Here is a 27,971-nt window from a genome sequence, read left to right as displayed (position 1 = left end):
AAAAAAAAAACCCAAAACACTTCACTGTCTCTTTAGGGAAGGATTTTCCATTTGGGCATTCAAATTTTACAACAGAAGACAAAACACTCCCAGGGGAACAACAAATTGTTGTCACTGTTTGACTTCCTGAGAATATCACATATAATTTAAATTAAAAATAAAAAAAACAGCTCCTCTAAAGGATGTCCTTTCCTTCTCCTTGTATAATATCCTTTCTCTGATGCATGGCCAGTCCTATTAGGATCGCATTTGTGCATCTGTGTGAGTGTGTGGTGATGTCTGTGATGTCGGTGCTTGAAGGTATAACACAGCAGGTGTGTTCCTGGCTTTCCTTAGGGGTCCTTATCTCTCTTCGCTGGTCAGGGTTGGCACAGAAATCCGCTCTGAAGCTGCTTTGCTGCCTGCCAGTCGGCACACACAGAGAGTTGAGCACACACCCCTAGCAACCATGAAAATAATAACAGCACAGCAGTTTGAAAAATGCAAAAAAATCATTTTACTTTTACAATCAGTGAAGGTGTCATACATTTGCTCAATGGGAGTATCTATAAAATGTGCAGATTCAACTCTGCAAACAGCTCTGAACATTGGAATACAACCTGGAGTGATTTCATTCACCTGATGATCACTTGTTTTGACATGTTTCATGATTATACAAGGCCCGACTTTATAAACTACATCTTCATGAAAATATCTAATGTATTATCCATACATACAAGGTATACAGACAGGGGCAATGAGGAAACATCCTCATATGATTTAATGACTCACAAACAAATCCAATGAGTGGAATGCAATCAGTTCAGTCACTCTGATCTCACTTTTAGCAATTCTTTTTCTTTTTTTTTAGATCCGAGAATCATGTGCTGGAGTCTCGCCTAGCCGTCTCTCTCTTTTCAGTGTCTTTGGGTTGACAGAAGATGCAATCTGACCTTGCTCCTCGGTGGGGGCGCGACCTCCTGCGGAGGCCTTTATAACACTGCAGGGATATTCCCAAGTCTTCCATCACAGCGCTGAAGGACAAGCACTGCCAAAGACAAAGCAAATTAAAAAACTATGAGAAGGTGCTAAAATATATGAAATGGTGATATTCTATTGCATTAAGTCACAAATTACTGGACACAAGAAACTAAATGATAGGTGACTTAGTTTTTATATTTGAAGTTAGATTTGATTTTGCTCACCTGCAGCTGCATATGAACAGGGTGACAACAATTTCAAGTCATGGCTTTAGTTTGACCTTGCAAACTCCAGACATTACAAACACTCTATTCTATAAAATAGATATAAACCCTCTCATTTTAACACACAAGATGCCTAAATCGTTTTTATCTGACGGTCTTTGCGTCCCAGGATTAGAACGCACAGGCTTTGCCCACCGCTCCTCAAACGAATGCGTCTTCCCGCAGGGTTTCCCATGAATACCCAACAAATTCAGTATCAGCGAGAAAAAAACAGCATTTTCCAGTATATATCAGTTGTATATCGGTTGTATATCGGTTGTATCTTCTTTGTTTTCGTCATTTTTCACCCTCCCCAAGATGGTATTACATCATTTTGTTATTGATCTATTTAATTTGAGTTTCATAATTTGTCTTGTTAGTAATTTATTTATTCAACTCACAACAGACTAAAATCACTACATTCATTATTGAACTTAGTCTTATTAAATAACACATTTATTCATTAAGTGGTTTATCTTTTCACGCTGATTTAACATATATATTTCATGATAGTGTCAGGTGTTCCTTTTTGTGGTCATTAACATTGATAAGACTAATGACTTTTCATGACATTTTAGGAAGAGACTGAAACTTGTAATTGGATAATAGGGTCAAAGCCTGCATCCTCTGGTGAATACTGTACATCCATCTTTTCCTGACTTAAATGTCATGGAGTGAAAGGAAGTTATTTATGAAGTTACGACTTCAGTTTTGGTTGTGTCAGGGGACATGCTAATCTGACAATTACTTTCATCACTGTTATCTAGAGTCAGCCAACCAAACCAATCCAAGAACAATTAATTAGGAGGAAAATAGTCAAATAACAGCTCTTGTCTTTTGATTTCCCAAAAGACTTACAAAGTCTGCTTCTAAAGTACACACGAATGAGAGACTACATCCGATGAAGGGAAATTTGTGCCTCTGTACTGGAACTCTTCAAGCAAGTAAACCACAACTAGTTATACTGTTTGCCTAAAATTAACGCAAATGTTGGGTTTTTATGATGTGTGCTCAAAAGGAACCACCAGTTGGTGTCTGATGATGTTAAGCAAATGAATGAAGAAAAACTTTCAGAGAAATGTCTGTATTTTTTCCCCGTGATGCACTCAGTGTCAATGTCAAATACATGAAACCTAAAATATACCCAGGTATTAAACATGACATAAAAAACATTTATAATGAAATGGTGTAAATATATAGATCATTTAAATAATGCACTGAAACAAACGAAATAGATCTGAAAACAAAATTTTGGTGGAAACAATAGAAAAATGTCTCTGAATGTCGGGACTGGCATCAAAGGCACAATGAAATCAATGAAATGAGCACACGGCACAGGTATTGAGTGTAAAATGGTTTTGGCTACAAAAGTGAAGGAAAGGGAAAGAGAACACCTGGTTACAGACCTATTGTCTAAAGTGTGTTTGGATTGTGTTTGTGTTGCCATGTCTACTCTGTGTCATCCCCCAGCAGCCTGCCGCTCTCCAGATCAGTAGACAAGGAGGTACCAGAAGAGGAGGTGGAACCACGCCGCTGGAACTGCCGGGACTGGACCCCATAAAAGAAACAAAACGCCTGACGCAAGCATGCACAGAAAAAAAGAAAAGAAGGGAAAACAAAAAATAAATTACGATGGACATGTCAAAAAAAATAAAGAACTGTAGAAAAAAAATCAACAAAAGAAGAAATACAGGATGGAAGACTCAGAAACATGGCTCCGTCTCTGTGTGAGATCTGGATTATGGTAGATGGATCTCTTCTGTATTTCTGTGTAGGTTTGAGTTTGAATGTTTTTTCTGGCGACATAAAAACTTTCGGCTTTTCCCTTCAGGGGTCGCCACAGCGAATCAATTGCCTCCATCTAGCCCTGTCCTTTGCATCCTCTTCTCTCACACCAACTACCTTCATGTCCTCCCTCATTACATCCATGAACCTCCTCTTTGGTCTTCCTCTAGGCCTCCTGCCTGGCAGTTCAAAACTCATCATCCTTCTACCAATATATTCACTATCTCTCCTCTGGACATGTCCAAACCATCTCAGTCTGGCCTCTCTGACTTTATCTCCAGAACCTCTAACATGTGCTGTCCCTCTGATGTACTCATTCCTGATCCTATCCATCTCGGTCACTCCCAGAGAGAACCTCAGCATCTTCATCTCTGCTACCTCCAGCTCTGTCTCCTGTCTTTTCCTCAGTGACACTGTCTCTAGACCAAACAACATCGCTGGTCTCACCAGTTTTGTACACCTTTACTTTCATTTTATCTGAAACTCTTCTATCACACATCACACCTGACACTTTCCTCCACCCGTTCCATCCTGCCTGGACACGCTTCTTCACCTCTTTTCCACACTCTCTCTGGACTGTTGACCCTAAGTACTTAAAATCCTCCACCTTCTTGATCTCTTCTCCCTGTAACCTCACTCTTCCACTTGGGTCCCTCTCATTCACACACATGTACTCTGTCTTACTGCGGCTAACCTTCATTCCTCTCCTTTCCAGGACAAACCTCCACCTCTCTAGCTTCTCCTCCACCTGTTCCCTGCTCTCACTGCAGATCACAATGTCATCTGCAAACATCATAGTCCATGGAGATTCCTGTCTAACCTCGTCTGTCATTCTGTCCATCACCATAGCGAACAAGAGGGGGCTCAGAGCTGATCCCTGATGCAGTCCCACCTCCACCTTGAAGGAGGTGCCACTCTGCCACTCCAGACTTCTTCATACAATACCACAGTTCCTCTCTGGGCACCCTGTTATAAGCTTTCTCCAGATCTACAAAAACACAATGCAGCTCCGTTTGGCCTTCTCTGTACTTCTCTATTAACATCCTCAAAGCAAATACTGCATCTGTAGTACTCTTTTTTGGCATGAAACCATACTGCTGCTCACAAATGTTCACTTCTGTCCTTAGTCTAGCTTCCACTACTCTTTCCCATAACTTCATTGTATGGCTCATCAGCTTTATTCCTCTGTAGTTGCCACAACTCTGCACATCTCCCTTGTTCTTAAAAATGGGCACCAGCACACTTCTCCTCCATTCCTCAGGCATCTTCTCACTATCTAAGATGCTGTTGAACAACCCAGTCAGAAACTCTACTGCCACCTCTCCTAGACACTTCCATACCTCTACAGGTATATCATCAGGACCGACTGCCTTTCCACTCTTCATCCTCTTCAGTGCCCTCCTCACTTCATCCTGACTAATCTTTGCTACATCCTGGTCCACAACAGTCACCTCTTCTAGTCTTTGTTCTCTCTCATTTTCCACGTTCATCAACTCTTCAAAGTACTCTTTCCATCTTCCCATCACACTACTGGCACCTGTCAATAGACTTCCGTCCATATCCTTAATCACCCTAACCTGCTGCACGTCCTTCCCATCACTGTCTCTCTGTCTTGCCAACCGGTATAGATCAGTCTCTCCCTCCTTACTGTCCAACCTAGCATACAAGTCATCATAAGCCCCTTGTTTGGCCTTTGCTACCTCTACCTTCACCTTACGTTGCATCTCGCTGTACTCATGTCTACTCTCCTCAGTCCTCTCAGTGTCCCACTTCCTCTTAGCTAACCTCTTTCTCTGTATACACTCCTGTACCTCCTCATTCCACCACCAAGTCTCCTTATCTACTTTCCTTCAAGATGACACACCAAGTACTCTCCTACCTGTCTCCCTGATCACATTAGCTGTAGTTTTCCAGTCATCTGGAAGCACCTCCTTGCCACCCAGAGCCTGTCTTAACTCCTTCCTAAAAGTCATGCAACACTCTTCCTTTTTTAGCTTCCACCATTTCGTCTTCTGCTCTGCCTTTGCCCTCTTCATCTTCCTCACCACCAGAGTCATCCTACACACCACCATCCCATGCTGTTTGGCTACACTCTCACTTACCACTACTTTGCAGTCACTGATCTCCTTCAGGTTACACCGTCTACACAAGATGTAGTCTACCTGTGTGCTCCTACCACCATTCTTATAGGTCACCCTATGTTCCTGCCTCTTCTGGAAAAAAGTGTTCAATACAGCCATTTCCATCCTTTTTGCAAAGTCAACCACCATCTGTCCTTCTGCGTTCCTCTCCTGGATACCAAACCTGCCCATCACCTCCTCATCACCTCTGTTACCTGCACCAACATGTCTATTGAAGTCTGCACCAATGACAACTCTCTAACTTCTAGGTATGCTCTGCATCACTTCATCAAAGTCCAACCAGAATTTCTCCTTCTCCTGCAGCTCACATCCTACCTGTGGAGCATACCCACTAACAACAATGAACATCACACCTTCTATTTCTAGCTTCAGACTCATCACTCTATCCGACACTCTTTTTACCTCCAGGACATTCCTAACAAACTCCTCCTTCAAGATAACTCCTACTCCATTTCTCTTCCCATCTACACCATGATAGAACAACTTGAACCCTGCTCCTAAACTTCTAGCCTTGCTACCTTTCCACCTGGTCTCCTGGACACACAGTATGTCTACCTTCCTCCTCTGCATCATGTCAACCAACTCTCTACCTTTTCCTGTCATAGTTCCAACATTCAACGTCCCTACTCTCAGTCCTATACTCTTGGCGCTCCTCTTCTCTTTCTTTGTGCGAACACACTTTCCTGCTCTCCTTCTTCGACCAACAGTAATCCAATTTCCAATTTCAATTGTTGTAGGTTAACAGCGCCGATGGCGGTCGTTGTTAACCCGGGCCTCGACCGATCCGGTGTGGAAGTCATAGGTTTGATTCGCATCTTTGATTTGGCAAAAGTTTTACGCCGGATGCCCTCCCTGACGCAACCCTCTGTATTTATCCGGCCTTGGGACTGGCACAATAAGACACTGGCTTGTGTCCTCTTGCGGCTACATCAATTTGTTCTCATGTAAGAAATCAAAACTAAAGACGTAATAAAATATGTAAAACATGTAATAAAATATAGTTTTAGGTCCAGTGCTTTACTAAATTGAACGCATCATTGTACTGTCATGTATGAATAAATTCCATTTACTCAAATAGTGGCTTTGACTTACAGATGATTTCTATAAAGGAGACTGGATCACAGACTTCCTTGAAAATCTACCTCCTCTCCTACTTTTAGCTTTTTAACATTGATGAAACGCATGCCAGGGTCTGCCTGATGTGATTGTTACAGTCACCTTTGACTAGCTGTAATATGTGACAATAAGTCTTTCAATCCAATGACACCTGCTAATACAAAAGGATGACAAAGAAGCGAAAGAACAGGATTCCAGGATGATTGAACATAAATGAAATTAATTATCTGTCTCAAACATTTGTGAAGAGATGACATCTTGTACCCAGAAAATTGAAATAATTCATCCCTTCAAGGGGGTGATTGCATCAAATTTGAATAATTTCCTCAAGGCTTTCCTGATACATCTTGTTCAGAGTACCTTTAAATGAAATTATGGACAGACAAACGTGTGTGGGATGCCTCCAGAGGTGTCATAATAAAGACCCAAGTCATAAAGTGCTGATGATACATTACAGTTACTTAAATAGCAGTGAGTGATTGGCTGGGTTGTCTCGGTTTTATAGTTTGTTCAGAATTTACAGCCCACTGTTTAGAACTGATGGATGCTGAGACCTCTCATTAATCCATTGTGAGACTTTCCGGGAAAATGCAAATATTATTTTGTGTGAATGAATTTTAATGAAGCAAATAAAGTATGACAAGCCCCTCTATGCTGAGAAAATATTAATTAGCAACTAACAACCCAAAAAAAATAGGAAAATGATTGCCCGTCCGAATAAATTACCACAAAGTTCCTAAATACTAATTATTTAATGGAACCAATAAATAAGTCAAACCAACTACTCATTTCAAAAATATTTCTAAAGACAGATCTCATTCAAGTTGTAAATTTCCATTACCAGAAGCAGACCTTAAATCCATTGTCTGTCATCACTGAGCAGATGAAGGCTGCCCTCACTCACCTCCTCGATGTCGGCGTTCCTGCGGGCTTTGTAGATGAACTCTCCTATGGCCACAAACACAGACAGGACCAGACCAGCAGCCAGGACAATGAAGATGCCACCGATGTTTTCCACACCGAGAGCGTTGGCTTCCTTATTGTCCTCCTCTGGACAGCCGTTACCTCTCCACCACTTCTCCTTCATCATGTGCAGCTTCCCTTCCTCCTGCAGCTGAAGGATGGCAATGGTCACTTTATCACGGTAAGGAGAACCTGGAAAAAGGGAAAAGCCAAAAAGATGGACGTGATGTAACATCAGACCAATGAAACACTGTTTGTCGTATTACTTAGCATGAATTTTAAGCCTTTTCTATCATTTGTTTTTTCTAGTTTAATTTTATGAGTAATATGCCATGACTGCCTGCTACTTTACATATTTCTTAATGGACACCATGTTTTGCACATAAATTATTAATACTGGCATTGTATTGTTTCAATGTGTTAAAATGTCAATGTTAACAAAAGAAGAGGAAACATGCATAACACAGTATTTAGTGAAGTGAAATAACTAAAAGAGAGGGCTGGGTGTGACAACATGAGTGAAAAAAACAAATACTCGGCCCTGGAGACCCAGAACCAGATTTTTTTTTTTACATTTTGTTTTAAATTTTATTAACTTTATTAGTCCCCGAAGGGAAATGAAGAGTCTAACAAAAGTTTAGTTTAACGAAAGCTTCCCCTTCGAGGCGGTTTTCTGCCCAGACATTCCCACAAGAAGTGAAGGACATTACTTTAGGCTTTAGGAAGAGCAGAGTTAACAGTTAACACAAGTAATGTTACATACTTCCAATGTTAATAAACTGTATTATTATTGTTGTTGTTGTTGTTGTTGTAAGTAATAGTATTAGTAGTTAAAAACCTTTTTTCTGGTTCATCACCTTGAGCCTCTGCCTAAAAATCTAACCACATCTTCCTCATTCTAAGAGTCACCTCTTCACAAAATTTCACAGCAGGCTGTTCGGAAAGTTTGAGGAGTTTGAGAAAACTAAAACAAACAAACAAACAGACTAACTAATGAATGGCACAAAAAACCCAAAATATCTTAATATTGCAATGTTGTATGAATTAATAATGCTGTATACATGTATAAGTACATGCAGCAAATGCCATGAAAAAAACATTTCATACGTAAGTCAAAATATTAAGTTGATTCATTCTAAATCTGCCTTTCACCTCCTTTAACACATTTTTATTGTAAACCAGGAATCACCTGCCAAATGCACTCTAAACAGTGTTTGGAGTTGTTGCTGAAAGACACCCAGTCTCTTAATGTCTTAATGGATCCAAGGCAGCCTGTCTAACATCTGAATGTTTAGATGAATGACGGCGTCTCTCTGCTCCTCCAATGACTGATTAAAAATCTTACAGGCATCCCTTACAGACGTGTCTTCCCCCAACTTGAAGCAGCACGAAGGATGAATACAAACAAATGACATCAACCAAACCACCTGTAGCGCAAAATTAAACTTGATCAGGTTAACAACAGCCTAGTTTTACAAAATTTTTGTCTGGATTCTTCACTAACTGATAAAGACGGACACAAGGAGCAAAACCACAGTGTCCTCTGCCACACGCCGTCCATGTCTTGTGGTTCTTACCGATGGGAGTTCCCACACCGTAGCCTTTGGAATCAATCAGACCTCCGATCTGCGTCAGGTTGCAGTTTCTCTGGCTGATGTACTCGATGCTGGTGGACTCCATCAGCATGGCGTAGTCTGTCGTCAGGACGCGGGTGATGCCTTCCCTGTTGTTCTTGACCAACGCGGTGTTCTTTCTGCTGCTCATAAATGCCCACATCTTCTCATATGTGGAGATTTTTGATTTCTGCCAAGGATGTCACAAGGAAGTTTTAAGTGTTACTCCTCGTAGGCTGCGTGTGGTTACAGCACCAATACACACTCCCATAGTTAAAATGATGTCAGAAACACTGTGAGTGTGATTCTATGTGTGTGTGTGTGTGTGTGTGTGTGTGTGTGTGTGTGTGTGTGTGTGTGTGTGTGTGTATGTGTGTGTTTCTCCTTGCTCAATTTGAGAAAATGGGGCAGCTGTGTTCATAATCTCCTCTGGTTGATTCAATTTGTTCAAGCCATCAGCATCGCCTCCTCCTTCCTATCCAGCAGCAGTAATCAGTGGCTGCAATCTGGGAGGATAAAGCCTTACATGAATCAGCCCTGCTGAGCCACCAGGATGTAAAGAGAGAGGTTGGCTGGGGGGGGGGGGGGGGACTGACAGTCCCGCCTGAGGACGTAGGTGCAGTAATACCATATCTCATCTGGAATGTTTAACCTCCACAAAGAAGATCCAAACCATTATTGCTTTTATAATGCCACTTTTCCACTTCCCATCCTAATCATCATCTGCATCCCATCTGCTTTCATTCAAGCATTTTTTTTTTAATCTGGAAAATTATTTGGAAAATTACAGGATGATGAACTTCTATAGAGTATATGAGGGTGTAGAGCATCTGACGCACGTCTACAACAGACATAACTGAATTCATTAAGACGACCAACAAGTGTTCTGTTGTATCCAGGGCCTGATTCATCATTTTAGTTCATTTGTTCATTTGGTTCTAATATTTGAGCCATTTATGGAATATATTTAAACAGAAAAGCAACGATCAGCATAATCTCTATACAGGTCATTGGAAAGCTTTTTTGAAAATACATCCTTTTGCATTTGAAAGCTTGTTGAATCTATGGTTGCACTTGAGATGATTAAATATAATAATACACTAGACAGGAAAACAAGATCGATCAAGAGGACTCTGGTGTTTCTTTCATTTCACTGAGACTCTAGATTTTAAAGTGAGACCAAGGGTTTTTTTTCTCTTACTTCTAGAATGGAAATAAGGATAATTTAATACTTTTCATTTCATTTATGTTTCACTGGGATAAAAACTAGATCTCTGAATGATTCCAAGGGAGCTACTTTTCTGAACACAAGCTCTACTTCACTGCTTTCATTTCGCTCACTGCAATCTCAATTCAAAATGCATTTGTCTTGTCCAAGTCTCAAAAACACATTCTCATCTCATTTGTCATCATATCATCTTTTCTCCTAAGGAGGTTCTAGTATAAAAACAAAAAAAAAAGGGATTTCAACATTTTCCTAAGCATCAAAGAACAAATGACAATGAAGCAAAAATTCAAAGCTGTGACTTTGTGAGAATCTCATTTGTAAACTACACCAACTGCACCTTGAAGAAGGTCATGGTGGATCCATCCCTCACCGCCCCGTATTCAATCCTGGTCTGCTTTGCCAGGTCATCTGCTGAGTCAATTGGCGCATCCATTCGTTCTACTGTGAGAAAGGCAGCCAAGTTGGCCGTGTAGGAGGAGATGATGATCAAGGTGAAGAACCACCAGATACCCCCGACGATACGAGTGGACAGAGCCTTGGGCATCAGCTCTGAGCCTGGAGGCAGAATGGCAGGAAACAACAGTTAGGAAACAGCTTACAAAACTTTTATTACTGTACCAATCAGTGTGGAATAAAGACAGTTTGTATTTGTACTGTCTGGATGACCTAAACCTAAAGACTCATCTGGATTTAAGGTTATAAAACCCAAAAAACCTAATGAGCACTATCATTTTCTAAATTTATAATCTTAATTTGATTTAAGCAAAGATTAAATATTAAAATATTTTCTTTTTAACTTGGAGCTTAAAAATTCCCTATTAGTGACCCACCATATGCTCTATGAGTAAAAGAGAAAGTTTATTTTACAGCCATTAATCTGAGGCAGCAGCTTTTCTCATGCAGACCAAACAAAGTCAGTGGCCACACCAAGCAACATACCAAAAACATACTGCAGCCACCAATCAAACCTGAACGTGTAGTTTTATACACAGATCTTTGAAACACATACATATAATTACGTGTAAAGATTGAGGACATTAAAATCCTAATATGATTCAGCATTCCTCTAAAAATATTGATTTGAGAGATAAACACCTTGACGCATGAGAGCTCCAACACCAAACCAGAAACTGTTGAGCAAAGTGAAGTTGTTCTGTATGAGAGTTGAGGATGGGTTACAAGGATGGGGGTTGTACCACTCGTATGGAGTAAATCTGTAAGAGAATACAAGAAGCATTGTTTAGGAATTCATCTTACAAATTTAAAGGGCTTTTAAAGATGGGCCACTTTTATTCAAGTTATGAACACCAGTTTTCTGTGAACAGAACAAAGCAAACCCCCAGTGACCAATTTCTTTCCGCCTCCCACTGCACACAGTCATGAGCATAAACCCATTTTCGTACCTGGCAATCACAAAGAGCACACAGCTAACACCAGTGCAGGCCAGCAGAACGTACATCCAGATATCAGGTGACAGGGGATTAAGGAAAGAAAACACCCCTGGATTGGTGCCGTTAGGTTTGCGGTACAGGATGCTGATACCTAAGGTCATAAAAGGCTTGGAGAAATCGATGACCTTCTCTCTAACGTAAGTGATGGTCAAAGGCGCCACAGCAAGATCTGCAACCTTGACAAGCCAGAAGAAAGATACAGCAGATTAAATGTGGCCTCTTAGTGGACAAAGGTCAACAAAGGTTGGTGTGTTCATCTAAAAACAAATACTCCTTGTCATTTATGCATATAGAAGAAAACTCCTCTATTCAAGGAATGGGTCCATCAGGACAATATGGAAAAGACATAATGGAGGAAAAAACTGTATTTTTAACCTGAAACTGTAAAAAATAATGTGATCACAGCAAGCAAGAAAAGTTCTGTGTGATTATTTCAATGCTACGTAATAGAGTAAAATTCATTTATAATTCATAACTGTTGTCTATTATTGTTTAAAAACCAGTATGAATACTTGTAGAGTAAATTGGTTGTAATAGATATTAATTTATTGTAGTTTACTATTGTTTTTACCAGTTAGCATGATTAGCTTCTGATCACATCACATCGGAATAAGATGACAATGATGATGATAACGATTAAAATGATTATTTTTATACTGTGCATATCAATAAAAACCTCTCTCATGTGTGTAGCATTGACTCACGTGGTCAATCAGCTCCCGGACCATCCCGTTCCACTCTCCCTTGTCATTCTGGGCGCCATACTTCCCATCAGCCACCAGTCTCACTTCATATGTAAAACCCAGGATGTTGGAGAGCTCTTTCAAAAGGTCCAGGCAGTAACCCTCGAAACGATCGTTACCAACCAGCTCTTTGTCAGACTTTTTGTGCATCACATAGGGATTTTCCTGTATGACAGAAGACAATCCTTTCCAATGCATTTCTTTAAAAATGACTTTAAATTAATTTAATTTCACCACTTTGTCAGATCTCAGACCTTACATCCCTCAAACGAATAACATCTAAAGAGCATTGTTCTTCACTAGCATGTATGAATATACAGGACTGTGACTACAAACGATAAATAGAGTAATCTATTCTACAATTTATAGGACAACACACACAACTGCACAACATTGTGAAAACGATGTTTTCTGCTGAACAGGAGTTTCTCCCAACGTTTCCTTCACTTCTCTCAACGGAATTTGCTTTGTTGCCCTCCTATCTGCGCGCCACACATCCCATACACACACTCCTCTCCTCCTCCCATCACTGTCCTCTGTTCAACCTTCCTCCTCACCAGTATGGTGGTGACAATAAGAGTCCTGTTGGCCATAGAGTCTGTCACATTGTTATTCTTGTCTCGGTGGGACTCTGTCAGGTTCATCCCTCTGTACGAGTTCCACACAGCAATCTGGAAAGACAAAGAGAGCTTTACACTTATTTCCTGCTTCGGTCAGTTGATAGCTGCTGTTGGAGACACAATGTAAGGCAAAATTACAGGGTGTAAATATTTACTGTGGTGAAAGCACCAAATACGGCTCTATTTGTATTGTTAATGATTACTAACATAAGGAAAGGAGATGATGATTAGCTTTGGTATCTTTGACACTGAATAAACATGCTGTGAGAGGAAATTATAAACCTCCAGATACATTGCATATTAATCATATTTTTTGTTTCATTGAACAGAAAAACAAAGCATCATCTTAAAAGACCTAACAGTCTTGTTTCATTTTGGAGATTCGGCTCCATTCATCTCTCTACATGACATTATTTCCTTTTCCTCAGTTCTCCTCTGGAGATTCTGGGCAAAGACTTGAAAACTTCACGTACAGTGAAAATGAAAAAATGAGAAAAGTGTTTGTTCCCAAAGGAGCACCCACTGAGCAAACCAATATCATTTATGTTGACAGCAGAGAAAAATCCAATTTTAAATGCTTCCTTCTGAACATTTCTAAACATACGGACAAACATCAATAACAATAAAATGACAAACATTTCCAGGTTCCAGATGTTAGGATTTGCTGGTTTTATATTCATGTGATTCAAGTTTTAACTGTTAGACAGACAAGACAAAAAACTATGTTTTATTTCAGTTTTCTTATGGAACTAAACTATTAACCAATTAGATGACGGTAACTGAATACAGAAGCTGATGATCAAAGATGTGAGTGCTGTACAAAGGAGGAAGAGGAGGGTCAGACAGGGATAGAGGACAGTACAGTGTTCGCTCTCTGTCTCTCACAGTAACTGCAAAAGAGAGCGTCAGACTGGGCTGTTTAATCCAGACAGTTATCAGATTAGAACAGGCGTCTGGCAGCTGGACTTTTGACTCTGTCAAATCCCGTCACTGATTAAGAGCAGAACGAAGGGTCGAGAGGGCTCATGAAAGTGATGCAATGAAGTTAAGTGCATTAAACAACCGAGCATCATTGTAAATAAGAGAGAGTCAGACAGAGAGGGACATGCACTGTGCTACTTGCTATATAAAAATGACTGGCCATTTCCAGAAACAAAGGCCTGTTCATCCTTCACTGCATAAGATAAGAAGCAGCGATCGCATCAGCAGCTCTTATTAAACTGGGAGCTACAGGAGATTCTTCACAATTTCCCTCTCAGAAGAACGTCGGTGCAGGATTAAGTCATGTAAAAGATAACATAGTTTTCACTACTTGTTATTTCTATCATATTAAGTTCATTCAGTCAGGAAAAAACAGAAAATGGCATTGCTAAAAGAATTCTGTATCTCTACCGCAGCAGTTTTGCAAAGAGGCGCTCTGCGTCCTGAGTCAATAAATCTGTCTTATCTGCGGATGCTGCAGATGAGCTGTGCAGGGAATGTGGTCGGATTTAATTAATTGTATTGTCCTCAATCACAGAGATAAATGGAAAGAGTGAGAAATATTTTTGGAAGTGGGGAGTATATTTTGGTCCGTGCACATTCACATAATATAGCAAATGGGGCTACATGGGGTAAAACAGTGTTGTTTTGAAAAATATCATTCTTTGTGAAGTGTCAACCGCACAGTGTCTCAGTGTGAAGTTTAAGGATTGGGCAATATGACAAAGTCGAAGAGATTAATGCAAAGATATATCCCAGGACAAATGCACTGCCTACAGTTGTCATCTTTTAAATCTCTGGGTCATGGATTTATTATGTGTGTGTAGCCTTTCAAATTCATTGTGGCTCCTGGGTACGCTTCTGAAATGTAAGTGCACTGCGGAAACAGACGCTGGAAATAAAATGTTATCTGCAAATCGTAAAGCTCATCTCCATCCAGAAGCTGATCAAATTGTGAAAAATGTAACACATGCTAAGAAGAAAAAAACAGGACAGGGGTGCAGTTTATCCCCCAGGAGACTTTCACTTTGCTTGGTCCCATCATCCTCTTCAGGGTGCATTTAACACTCCACTGGGCAAGAACTAACACAAATGCAACGAGCTGATAATCCATTTTTCATGACCGTAAAGTCAAGTATTTTATGTGACGCCCTTACCATGCTGCGGTTTTCAGTCTGGGGGAGGTATGTGAAGGCTCAGTGTACTGAGTGGAATTAAAATAACAGAATAAATCACTGTTTCTACACCTTGTCAGCTGCTGCCTGCCTACATACCTGTCTGTCTGACAACTGAGAGAGAACAAGAGGAAGAAGCTGACATTAAACCGTGTTGAGGGTGAATAAATTAATTCATTTTTCACCCTTCGTTCCTCAGTTTGGTTTCAAGGTGATAAGCAGAAGCACAAAGTCAAGAACATGTATTCTGCACTTCGGGGTTTGTGTCGCAAAAGAGAACACAAGAGACTGAATTTTCTCTTGAAATTAAGTGTAATTTAGCACAATAAGAATGGTTTGATTAGACTTCAGTTTCAATCAAATTAAGGAGAGCATTTACATTATTCTTTGGTCAAGTTTTAACGTGAGCCTTCATCTCCTCTGATATCTGGATCCCCAATTATAGCTGTTATTGAATATGTTGATGATATTTAATGATTTTCTTTTTTTTAAAAATCATACAATCAAATAATAACCAAGGTCTGAACTGATAATTTAAGCAAACGTTTTATTTATATGAGTAAAATGTTTTCATACATTGCTACCAGAAATTCTGGGAAAGAGAAATGTGTGGACACAGAGGAAACAACAATGTCAAATGTGGTGTTGCTTGAAGCAAAATCGGTGAAGAGAAACAGGGCTGACGTGGCAAGGAGCGACAAGGTTTGTGGCATATAGACTAAAAAAAGAGGGAACAGAGAGGAGGGAGTCAAACAACACAGGCTTGGACCAAACACGGCACTGGCACAAACCTTAATCCACCTTTTTGTGAGGCGACTTCCACCCTCCACATAACCCTTTTGAAAATGTGAAGAAGGAAAGACGAAGCACAAACAGCATGGAGAGAAATAATCAGTCACTGACAACAACATCATTGATGTTCATGACCAGAAACCAAATAATAAAGGTGGATGGATTATAGGAAGCAAACATTTGTAGTGCCTCTCTTTCTTTCTCACACAAACACACAAATAGAATTAATTAGCTGGCATGCAGAAGGAGTGAGGGAGGTATAATTGGCACTTCCAGGCCTCTGTGCTCACCCTGGCAGTGCCATCCTCTTTCAGGCTGATGATGTCCAAATCAAAGTCTCTCCTCAAGCCATCGGTCTTATTAAGAACAATGTGCCCAGTCAGTCCATCCCACTGTGCCTACGGAGAAAAGATGCAGAAGGGGAGAGAGGATTAAGTATCAAGAGGAAGGTCCTATTAAGTCCAGTCCTCGGGATCCAGAGGCAGCCGGAACAAAACCTGGTGACAGACGACTGGAAAACCTGGATCACGTCAGGTGAAGACTGGGAGTGTTATAGTATCATCTCCACATGCCTGAAAGATTAAGCTCATGATATCAACATTTACATACACACGCTTATTGTAGCCTTTTTTCCCAGATACAGTAGATCATTTGAGTTGGATCAAAGACTTACTATCAAGTTAAAGAAAGTAAGACATATCCGTAATATTGGTGGAGATAAATTCAGATTAATCAAAGCATTTGATTGTGAATAACAACCGGTGCTCTTATTCTTTTTCTGAACACTGCAGAGGTGCACACACATAACAAAAACAATGTGTCCTCCTGTGGAACATCACTTTATCCTAAATTAAATTGAAAAACAAATAACAGAATGCCTTTCTGCCAGTTATCCCCTTGAAACAAAAAGTCTTGAACTTGAACAAATGGAATTCATTAAAATGCTAATGCTAAATCATTGACAGGAAAAACAGAAATACTTTTCTAACGAATATCTTTGTTAAAAAAAATTAACAAATATATTTTTTCGGTGTCTTTAATTTCTGGTCTGCATGAGGGGAAAAAACTAATGGTATGGAATCCTTTCTTCCTGCAATATTTTATCAATATCAGTCACAACACACTCAAAGAAGAAAGCAGCAGTCAGAAACACCTTCCTGATGATCAGTCTGACTTTAAATAACACGACCATCCTTATGGTAGTACACCAGAAGCTGGTACAAGTTAAAAATTCAATTCAGAGTGTCCAAGATTTAATTTCAACTATTTAAGTGGAAATTGCATTCTAATATTCCATTCTCCTCTCAGAAGCGGTTTTATATTGAGTGTCGTGTGATATGTATGACTGGCTGCTGCAATCAAAAAAAGCTCTTGTCCTGTGATGAATAGCTCAGGAAGGCAGACATTTCAAAGGATTGGAGAGTGGCAAACAGAATTTAAAGCTGAGGAAGAGGTGGAAACAGACGTGCAAAGGGAAAGAAGAAGTGACAGAAGAGGAATATAAGAGTGAGAGGATTATATCATCGTGTTGCTTCATGGCAGCAACGGCCCCCTGCAGGATTTAAGACTTAAGAGATCAACACTGGTGCATCAGAGGCCTCATTCCTATCTGCAGGAATCCAGGTCTGACTGTTAGACACTACATGTGTTCAACTATTAAATATCTAAATGCCTAAATGTTTTCATCTTTAGTACATCTGCAAACAAAGCAGGTTAGATGGGAAGAAATCCAGACGTGATTTTTTTCTTGAAAATGCAGAGGAACTGCTGAAAGCACATAAAAAATTCAAGTGGTCAACCTAAAAGCAGCATGGCTGTCTTAGGTCACACTGGTGATATAACAGAGGTTGTTTTCCATGAGCTGAGCCCAGATTCAACACTGACCTCTTTGAAAAGGTTCATGAATCGCGGTCCAAAGCGCCACGGCTTGTGGCGGTGACACTGCAGGGAGCTGACCGTCATCTGAGTGGCCCGCTGCGACGCGACAGCTACCATGAACACCGCATCGTACATCAAGGCTGCGTCGGTCTGCAGGGGAGGAAGTGGGAGGAAGACACTGGTGTTCTGTCTACATCATGTTTCTGAATAACAGCAAGAAGTTGTGTCATAACAAATATGAACCGCATGTGGTGCAGACATTGTGATGGAGTGGGGATCCAGTCTTAACATTTCATCCCGAAATAGAGCGCCTAAAGAGGTTTACAAGTTAACAGATGTTTGCAGGTAACGATTACACAAAAGTGTGCATGATGCATGCAAATGTGCATCACTGGCTTTTATTAAAGCAGGTGTTCAAATTACTATCGATCAGTAATGTTAAAGAAAAGGACTCACAGTCATGATTCCATCCATCAAACCGCTCTCTTGTTTGGGACCCTGCAGACGTTCCATGGCCCACTTGTCCATAGTGGAGGCCACCCATGGGTCATCGACATTCAGCAGTCTAAAACCTGTCATGTTGACTCCGCTGTAGCGGTACGGCTCCAAGTCCAAGGCAAACAAATCCTGCAGAGATCAGAAAGCTAAGCTATATTCGTCTTTCCGGTTTTATACTGCATGAACAGCAACTCTCACTTGATTTACGGGACAGTTCAAGGTCAAATTAAGCTTGCTTTCACTTTGTCTGGCATCTCCCATAAAACTAATCCCTCCGAACATTTTTCTCACCAAAGTCGTGAAGAAGAAATGGTAGTACTCTGTCATCATTCCCATTGAGGAAAGCTGAAAAAATAAATACAGAATTTAAAGTAATAGCAAGGTCTTTATCTTAAATATGGCTTTCAAGGCATCACATCATCAATAGCAAAGAAAATTGTTTGGCTGTTTCTCTTTTTTTTAGGATGCATCAGAAAGTTAATACACTTAGCTTTGATTTATTTCATGACATTCAGAAGAGATGGCATCGACGCATTAGAATAAAAACAGAAACTAATGATGAATTTCAAAATACTATATCAATGTGATGGAAAGTAACTTATGGGCGACGATAAGAAATGTCTTATTTCATCCCGAAGAACAAACCAAACAACTCGTAATGATGAATGTGTTTTCCAACGTAAGAAGGTGTGTTGAAAAATAAAGATGTGACTCCCAGGGACAAATAGAAGAATCGGACAATCTGCAGAATAAAATGATGAATAAATGTTTTCTGCACACCTGCTTAAGAAGCTCTGAAGCCATGCGATAGGAGCAGTCGAAGAGAATAAAAAACTCCTTGTCTTTCTTTAGCTCCTTCAGCAGCGGCCGGGCGTCTTGGTTACCCGGGGTCAGCTGACGGATCTTGATCTTCAGGTTGAACTTTGCTGGAGCCTTGATCAACTCCTGCATCCGCATGAGACCTAAAAAAAAAAAACAGATGCACTCTGCATTTCAAAAGTCCTTAAACAGGACACAGCAGGCCGCGCACACACTACACTCCTGTACCTCGTACATGTGTGTGAATAATTCATTTTGTGTGATATTTCTGGAAAATCAAAATCTTTCAGAATAAAGGAGGTTTATAAAAACCAATAAACAATTAAATTTCAGTCGCAGTATTTAATGTTATTTAGGTCAGTCGTACTGCGGTTAGTGTTGTGTTTAGAAGCCAGCCTTACTGGCAGCTGTTTGATATGAGTCACTGGTTCCCCGTCCTAGATTGGGGTCACTGCCCAATGTTTTGGAAGTAATAATCATTGTGGCATATGAATATAAAGTAGTGACCAGAAAGCACACTCCAAAAAAATAAAATTAAATTTGTTTTCCTCCCAGTTCTTGATTTCAAATCATTCACCATTACAATAAAAACGTACTTTATTTATTAATATTGAAATTACATAAAGTACAAACTTAAAATTACAATGTGTATATACTGCATGATATACCTGTATGTATAAATGTAATTGCTTTGTTTTTTCATTAATTTATTTTATAGTCTTTTACTGTTCATATTTATTCCTTACCCCCCATCCCCTTTTTTCCCCCTTGGTGTGCATTGTGTCAACTGTCTGAACATAATAATAAAATTGCAATGCTGTTTGTGACCCGCAAGGCAGAGAAGCGACTGTAGTCAAGACAACTGTAATTCTTGCCTACAAAAAGATGGATTGATGTTGTTTGTCACTGAAATCAATGAATAAAAATTAGATTGCAAACAAAATGTGTTTGATTTTGTTCATTCTAGACTCAGTTTTATCCTTCTTTGATTCTGCAAATGTACTTTTATTTCCACTCCGAAGGCTGAGCTCTATTGATACGTCTCGTCCTGTAGTGTCCTTCACTCTTCCGGGAGACATCATAACCCATACAGAGAATCATGAATAGTTTTTTTTTGTATTTTGTTCTTTTTTTTTTCAAATTGATGCTGAGACTTTCACATTTGTTGTTTCATCCTTAAAGCGGATGGAGTTGTACTGTGTGCCTGCACTGCAGATCAATGAGCAGGTATACACAGTGAGTTTGGATTCTCTGAAACATACCTTTTCATTTAAATCATATATTTTCAAAAAAATAAATCATCAGTAAGATATTTTCATAGTTTTCAGGATTCTAGTACCCCCATACCTGTGCTGTCCTCGTAAACCACCGTTAGCTTCCTCCATTTGAAGAAAGTCACCACGTCCAGGATGGCCCTGGCGATGGCGGTGTACTCAGGATACAGGTTGATGAAGAAGGTGTCCTTGTTGTCCACTGATGGATGTTTCCAGCGGGTTTGTATGTGAGGGACTTCCAGGGCGTTGCAGATGGATTGGACGGCACTGACAGAAGAGCTGTGGGAGGGGCCAAACACTGCCACCACGCCGAGGGCCAGCTGGTCGCACACTAGTGATGAAGAACAACATGGACTTGTTGTGTAATTAAAACCTGGAGATAAATGAACTACTTACATAGAGTGATAGAATGAAACTAACACATTTACCGGAGTGAAGCTTTGACATGCAGTATTTATGTATTTGTATCTGTGGCACATTTTGTTGACACCTCTCTATTAGTTTACAGATGGAGAATGGAACTACAACATGTCATTTCTTTTATTCCCGTCTCATGAAAAATTACTGATTTTGTCTACAATGGAATACATGTTACGAGAAGTAGAAATCCCATAAATTAATCAATTTGCACTGAAAAAGAAAGGAGAATTTTAAAATAATTCAGTAAGCCTTGAAAAGTAAAGCCTTTGCAGGTTCTAGTTTTTCTTCCGACTGTTAGTTTTCATTTCCCACCTCTTCTGGAAGCCTCGAAGCCATCAAACAAGTTGATCCTCTGGATGTCGTAGGTGAGAGTCACGTTGGGCATCAAAGTCTTGTTGCGGTTTATATTGTTGACAGCAAACTTGAATGAGAGCTCATCCATACTCACTAACTCACTCTCCCGGGTCTCAAATATACCACCTGCACATGGAGATGGAGAACAAACAGAAACGTCGTTACCAACGCGGAAGAAGTCTCAGGAGTTTGATTGCAGATCTTAATTCAAGCTCATCCAAGTGTACATGTCTGTACGCTGCACAGCTTTGCTTACTGTCTACAGTGAGCTGACTACATGCTGTTTAAATAACTGTTTGTTACCACAGGAACCCCTTCAAAATAACCTCATAATTACCCCTTTGCAAACTTCTAATTGTGGTTTCATCTATACCTGCTAAGTCTTTTAGTAATGTTTCATAGATCAGCTATGCTCTGTAAATGAGAACACATTTTGTTGTACCACATTTTAAAATAATACATCAATGTAAATCCTTCTAGATGGTTTTCTTATTATCTGTAGGGCCTCAGTCTAAATAAAAGGATTTTAATAATCAAGATTTTTCATTGGCCAACTCAAACAAACAACTGACAATGACAATAAGTTTGTGGTAAAACAGCATAACAGACAAATCATATGATGAGGAACAAACTGCAACAGACCAAACACAGGCTACGTCTCATTCACAGAATTTGAAAAGGAAACACAAACACAGTTATATAAGCCTCCAAAGACCCAGATGAGGTTGACTAGATTCACGAACACACAGCACAGCAGCTTGAATGATGTAATATTACACCAAAAGCTTGACTCACTGAGGGTCAAATCTCATTGTTCTATTTATGCAAATTAAATCTTCCAGTCATGAGCAGAGTCATAGATATGTTGTAGACAAAAAAAATATTATTCAGCATTTTAGTGCCTCCAAAGCAGATAATTAATCTAAATGCATGCCAATTAAGATGAACAACCAGAATGTTTTCTGTGGAACAAATCAGTTCACTCAATATTTAATTCTTTGATTCATAGGTGACTGTTCTTCCCCTGCGCTCACTTTCACAGCATGGCCACACACGACTCGCTGCATGGACCAGCTGTCAGGAGGCTTTGACGAAACAATGTGTTTTTCTGACAGACTTCTGAAATTGCCCCGAAACTCCTCATCAACATCCTGTCATCCTGGCGCAGAAGACGTGAAATGTGGACTCAGAAGCAAAGGCGAAATAAAAGCGGCATAATTGCTCAATTTGAAAAGGAAGGAAATAATATGGTGTGAAGGATTTCTTTTGGAGAGTAAAAACTGGCTTTTGAAAGATGAGTCAAGTCGCATCAGTCAAGACTGAAAGGAGAAAAAGTAAACATTTGCTATTTACTCAGATTGGATCAAATTATAAACTTTTTTTAAAAACTTCTAATTCCTTTCCCTGTGCTGGTGCAGAGAGCCAAAGGTAACATCAGCTTTAACTTAACAGAAACCTAACTTTCCATGGACTCTATAAACTATATAGAACAATGTTAAGACTTCTGGCATCAATACTTTTGCTTTCTTTACCCAACAAACCAATTGCAATTTATGGGACTAACCATTTAACCTCAAAATCCTCACATGTTCAAAATGCGCCCACAGGAAGTGCATAATGTCCTTGCACATCTCATCCAGATGAACAGAGGTACAAGGGGCGCGGCAAACAGTCATAATGAGACGGAATACATTTTCTGGCAAGTGGCAGATGAGGATGCAGATCAGGGCTCAGTTACACTTGCTGATCAGGTTCATGTCACTCTCTCACAGTCATCTGTGAAGGGTTGATTGAGCGTTGCTGTGCGCTCAAATAATTTGATGAATCTTGCATTTAGTCATAAATGAACAACACTCATCTCACCTGAAAAAAAGGCCTGGTCACATATAAATACTTATAAAGCAGATAAGAGTAATTAGAACCATTACAAGTACATAAAAACTCACTGTATTTACCAGTCAAGAGCTGCTATGGGAGGAGAATGCATGCAAGCTTGAGTTTATGTGATTCAGTGCAACAGATGGATGAGAGATTTGTTTGTTTGCTGAAGTGGGAATAAAACTTAAGACAAAAAGCTGAGGAAAGGATCCGTGCCAGACCATCACACAAAGCTGTTCAATGTCTTCAACAACCCACCAGAGAGATGAAAACATTCCTTAATGAATGTGTTGTGTGTGTGTGTGTGTGTGTGTGTGTGTGTGTGTGTGTGTGTGTGTGTGTGTGTGTGTGTGTGTGTGTGTGTGTGTGTGTGTGTGTGTGTGTGTGTGTGTGTGTGTGTGTGTGCGTGCGTCCGTGCGTGCAGTACAATGGGACTGTCACACCACCATCTGTCACTGCACTATTTAATTACAAATAATTACGTTTTATTTGTATGAGAGTCATGGACTGTCTTTTCTTGAACTCTATACTCTCTACTGTGCTACACTTATTAAAATGGCATTTTTAACAAGATGTTATGTCTCTCTTCTCTCTCTCTCTCTCTCTCTCTCTCTCTCTCTCTCTCTCTCTCTCTCTCTCTCTCTCTCTCTCTCTCGCTCGCTCGCTCTTTCTTTTGGCTTGCAAATGGCTAAATGCACCTCAGAGCTCTAAAAGCATTCATTCAGCAAATAAAGTAGAATCATTTGCACCAGGAAGGCTCATCCATCTGGCCCACAAGACAGCATAAATGAGTGTTTAAAGTATGAGACGACTCACAGGACTCTATAAATACCTTTTAACATGCGACAGGGGTTTGCAGATAGATTCCATTTGCATAAAATATAAGCACACTCAAGCTGCACGGAGGATGCATAAAACACAGACCAGCACATTACGAGCAAATTGAGGAAGGGTGTGAACATAAACTCCAACCCAATCCATTTCCCTTTGTCTCGGTGGTGACTAATGTGTGTTTACGATAAATGTTGTTTAACATTTTAAAGAAGCTCTTCTGTTCAGAATAAATCATTATAGTGGTTGTGTTGTACCATCTCTGACCGCTTTCTCATTATCATCATGATCAGGTGTCAAATGTTAGATTTAGGTGTTCATGACTAAAATTTGAATAATGAAGTTGCATTTAGCTACACAAGCGTTTACTCCTAATGGTTTGACCAGCATGCTTCACTGGTGTCCACGTTTAACATGAGAAGGGATGTTTTAGTCTCGCTAAGTGACAAACTTTTCATTCCACCTCGGTTGGGAAAATATGAATATTTTGTTGCCTACTTCCAAATGAGAAAAAAACTTCAAAATATGCAACAAGGCAAAAATACAATCAGTAGGAAAAGAGAGAAACAGAGAAGAGAGAGAGAGAAAGAGATAGAGAGAGAGAGGGAGGGATGGTAGAAGAGAGAGAGAGAAAAGTTAACTTCTATTCTATTCAGGATTATATAAAACTACTTGAGGACTTTCAGGATGTGGTGGGAGGATGGTGTGTTTGTATGCCAATGACAAAAACAGGGACCTTTTAGATTTTCGTAAATTTTAGTGGAAAAGAGAGAGCAAACACTTTTTTATGTATCCATCTATCTATCTATCTATCTATCTATCTATCTATCTATCTATCTATCTATCTATCTATCTATCTATCTATCTATCTATCTATCTATCTATCTATCTATCTATCTATCTATCTATCTATCTATCTATCTATCTATCTTTCTGTCTGTCTGTCTGTCTGTCTGTCTATCTACTATGAATATGCTGTTTGGCATTCCTATAAATAAATGAGTGAGTTACATTTTGCATCTTTGGCTATTTTTAAGCAGGTACACTTGTGACTAGAATGGTCTTCCATCTATCAGAGGTCAATGATTTGAACAATGATGCCTTACTGAAAAGGGTTTGGAATGGGCAATCAGACTAGAAATGTGATGTAAGTCCAGGTCCACAGCTTTGGTGAATAACAACTACCAACGGTGGAATAAAATCACTCCCCAAGCTGATATCTTTCTACACATCATGAGCCATAAGAGACAACAGGATCAGTTCAAAGTAATGTACATCATGCAATTCTGTTATGAACTACAACTCCCCATCACACCCTGAAACAAATGTGACTCTAAGAGGAGCTGTTCCAATGAGTATAAGTTACCAAAAATCCTAAGCACATTCATGTTATATCTATACAAGCCTTTTTCCCCCGTACATGGTCACTTGTCTTGGAGTTCTGCCACATAATGAACAATCACACCACTGAGGCAGCCAACTCCAGGCTTTATATGTGTGCGTATCGACAGAAGTGAGGTCAACTTTGCAAAACTTTGCCAATTTGGCTCAGGAGAAATTCATTCGTTTTCCTAATGGCCAGTTGTTCAAGACAAAGGGAGGAATCAATAAAATTACACAGCTACCTCTCTTTTTCCTTTTCTGGTCAAGCTACGTCTCCACATCAACTCAAGCTACTTTATTTAACAAGAAGGTACACCTGTAGCCAAACGTTGTTGTTCATAAATGCAAAGTATGTTTGAATTTCAGGACTTGTTCAAGGGGATCTGAGCTGCGCCGGTCCTGAATATTAATTAATGTGACCCAGAGCTAAACTCCACATCAGAAACCTCCTGCATTTGTCCACTGAGGACTCCAGAACAATAGCAAGTTGAAAGAAAGACAAAAACTAACACACAGGCAAAAGTACAGAAGATAAATCTGAAATACAGCCTTACATAGAATTTTTATACTATATTCTGGTTGCATCAAATTACAAAAAGATAATCCCCAAAAATAAAAATAAATTGTTTTAAAACATCTCACTCCTTAAAAAAAAGGTTAGGGTCTTTTTTTTTTTTTTGCAGGATCTACTGCAGCATCAGAAATCGAGGTCTGAGTGGGTTCTTAGGCAGAAAAAGAGTAACCGTTCAGATTTATATCTTCTGTGATCCATTATCACCTTTTTTTCTCCTTTAATGAAGTTCTCTAAAGCCCTTATCTAAAATATGTTTAATCTGTTTAATTCAGAAAAATGTGAGGCGAGTTCAAGCGTAAGAAAGCTTTTTAGAATTATATGATGAGGAGGGAGCGATGTTTGTCGATTTTTAATTTCATCAGCCAGATTCTGTGATCACAATTTAATTAAAACATCATTCTTGATATTATAATACACAGTGTTGGGATGAGCTGACCTGACACTTTCAGAATACAAAAGACAAGAAGTAAAAACAGCTTATTGTTCAACATTTGTTTTTGTTAAATTCATAAAAGAAAAGAAAATGTGGTCTTAAGTGTAACTGAAACCCTCCTTAGACTGTTCAGACAGAAACACCTATGGTATCAGTATCCACCCTATAATTTCATGAACTCCTAATGTTTCAGCAAAATATTAGGTGGAAACATAAAGATCCTCCATTACAGTGTCAAATGCAATATTTTTGGATACATTTCTGGATTCTCTCAAACATTCCGAGCTAAAAGCTTAAAAATGCCAACCTGGGTTTTCATGAGTAAAAAGGAAGATGCCTTATGAAACACATCCCCATGTGTATCTGGTGTTGCTGTATGTTAAATGAACCAGGACCAGCACAGTGTGGGAACCTCTTCCAGACACAGTGGCAGTGACCCCAATCTTCAATTTATTCAGTCAATTAGTTTCACGTATAACAGTTCCACAGTCGCCTGATTCAGAGCCGGGGAGAGAGATGCTTGGATAACGAACACAGCCCCCCACAGTGGGCAGCCTCCTCCTCTCATCAGGTCTAGGTGAAGTTCCCACTCTCCTCCGGTACCTCTGCAGCCAGTGACACCAGGAAGAAGGATAATTACATCTGCCTCTCTGTCTACATACATCTCGGGGATAAAATGAAATGGAAAATACCCAAACTGAAGTGTGTAACCTCTGATGTATACTGGGAAAAATCAATCATCTGATAGTTTGAACCGGGCGTGTGCTGTGTAACAATAAGCATATTGTGTCTGACCAGAAATCCAGTTGAAATTTAAATGAAGTTGAAAGACTTTGCAGAGAGACTGATCTTCCAGCAGGTCCCCTGATCACAAATTGTTGAAAGTTCACAAGATTAATTTTACTGAAAATTTCATCTTCCTTCTTGAGAGACTTTATTGCACTTTTGTATAAAGTTAATGAACTGATAAGGGATTTTCAGCTCAAAGGAAATTTTCTATTTGAAAGATAAGATATTTTAATCCTACATTATTTAATATAAATATCATATCTATAATCTGTGGTTTGAATTTGGGCTACGTTAATCTCAAACAATAAATTGGCTATTTAAGTGTTATTTTTCCTGTGAGGAATGTCATCTCTTCGTTCTCATACAATAGGCAAAATGACCTCGATCATATAAAAAAACAGGAAATCCCGCTTTGACGAGGTGCAAAAAACCCCCAAAAACCTTAATGACATTAAATCAAAGTAAAGGAAATAGCGCGTCGTAAAGGTCACAAAAATATTTTTGTGACTGACTTGGTGCAGAATCTGTGATTATAAAGTAATGTTACGTGCAGATCCTCTATTCCTGACCGAAAATGGCTCATGCACATGTCACTGATACTCGTTCTGATTCTGTCCATCCTGCTCAGACACGCATGAACTGTGCGTAAACAGCTGTTGCGCTTACCGATTCTGAGGACTTGTGCTGAGCCCAGACAGAGCTGCGTCGTCAAGATAAAATAAAGGAAATTTCTCCTTCTTTTTTCATTCTCCATAGTCCTCCAGGCGAAAACTATAATAGTAGAAAACATCCTTTAAACCAGCGCTGAAACACCTGACGTGCCATGGCATCGCGCAACCCAACTTTCATCCCGAATTCGACCTTTTCCACTCTGCATCGCTGCGTCGCACAAAATGCAAGAAAATCAAAAATCCTCACTGTTTATAAAAAAAATCCAAGCGTTTGGCACAAAACTCCTCAAATCACATTTTCACAACAAAAACGGTCAGTTAAAAAAAAAAAAATCCAG

The 27,971-nt window shown here is 39.6% G+C and overlaps 1 protein-coding gene across 5 annotated transcripts; it reads right to left on the bottom strand.

Annotated features, from left to right (window-relative positions):
• Positions 1-265: 265 nt before the first annotated feature.
• On the bottom strand, positions 266-27,971 carry grik1a (glutamate receptor, ionotropic, kainate 1a). 5 transcript variants are annotated; one of them, XM_068331771.1, is made up of 18 exons: positions 27,629-27,971; positions 21,033-21,200; positions 20,374-20,631; positions 18,988-19,169; positions 18,499-18,552; positions 18,166-18,336; positions 17,716-17,859; positions 16,122-16,229; positions 15,831-15,875; positions 12,821-12,934; positions 12,225-12,428; positions 11,473-11,696; positions 11,165-11,283; positions 10,407-10,624; positions 8,806-9,031; positions 7,170-7,420; positions 2,630-2,798; positions 890-1,027 (listed from the first exon to the last, which is right to left on the bottom strand). In XM_068331771.1, exons 1-17 carry the CDS (start codon positions 27,750-27,752, stop codon positions 2,673-2,675), a joined length of 2,736 nt encoding a protein of 911 aa, XP_068187872.1. In that variant the 5' UTR covers positions 27,753-27,971; the 3' UTR covers positions 890-1,027; positions 2,630-2,672. The 5 variants fall into 5 exon arrangements, with proteins under 5 accessions (XP_068187871.1, XP_068187875.1, XP_068187873.1 ...); XM_068331770.1 differs by lacking the exon at positions 2,630-2,798 and having other exon boundaries at positions 266-1,027; XM_068331774.1 differs by lacking the exons at positions 2,630-2,798; positions 27,629-27,971 and adding an exon at positions 26,481-26,503 and having other exon boundaries at positions 266-1,027.

The sequence above is a fragment of the Antennarius striatus genome, chromosome 13 (genome assembly GCF_040054535.1).
Source record: "Antennarius striatus isolate MH-2024 chromosome 13, ASM4005453v1, whole genome shotgun sequence".
NCBI classification, from domain to species: Eukaryota; Metazoa; Chordata; class Actinopteri; order Lophiiformes; family Antennariidae; genus Antennarius; species Antennarius striatus.
This window is presented reverse-complemented; position numbering and strand designations above follow the sequence as displayed.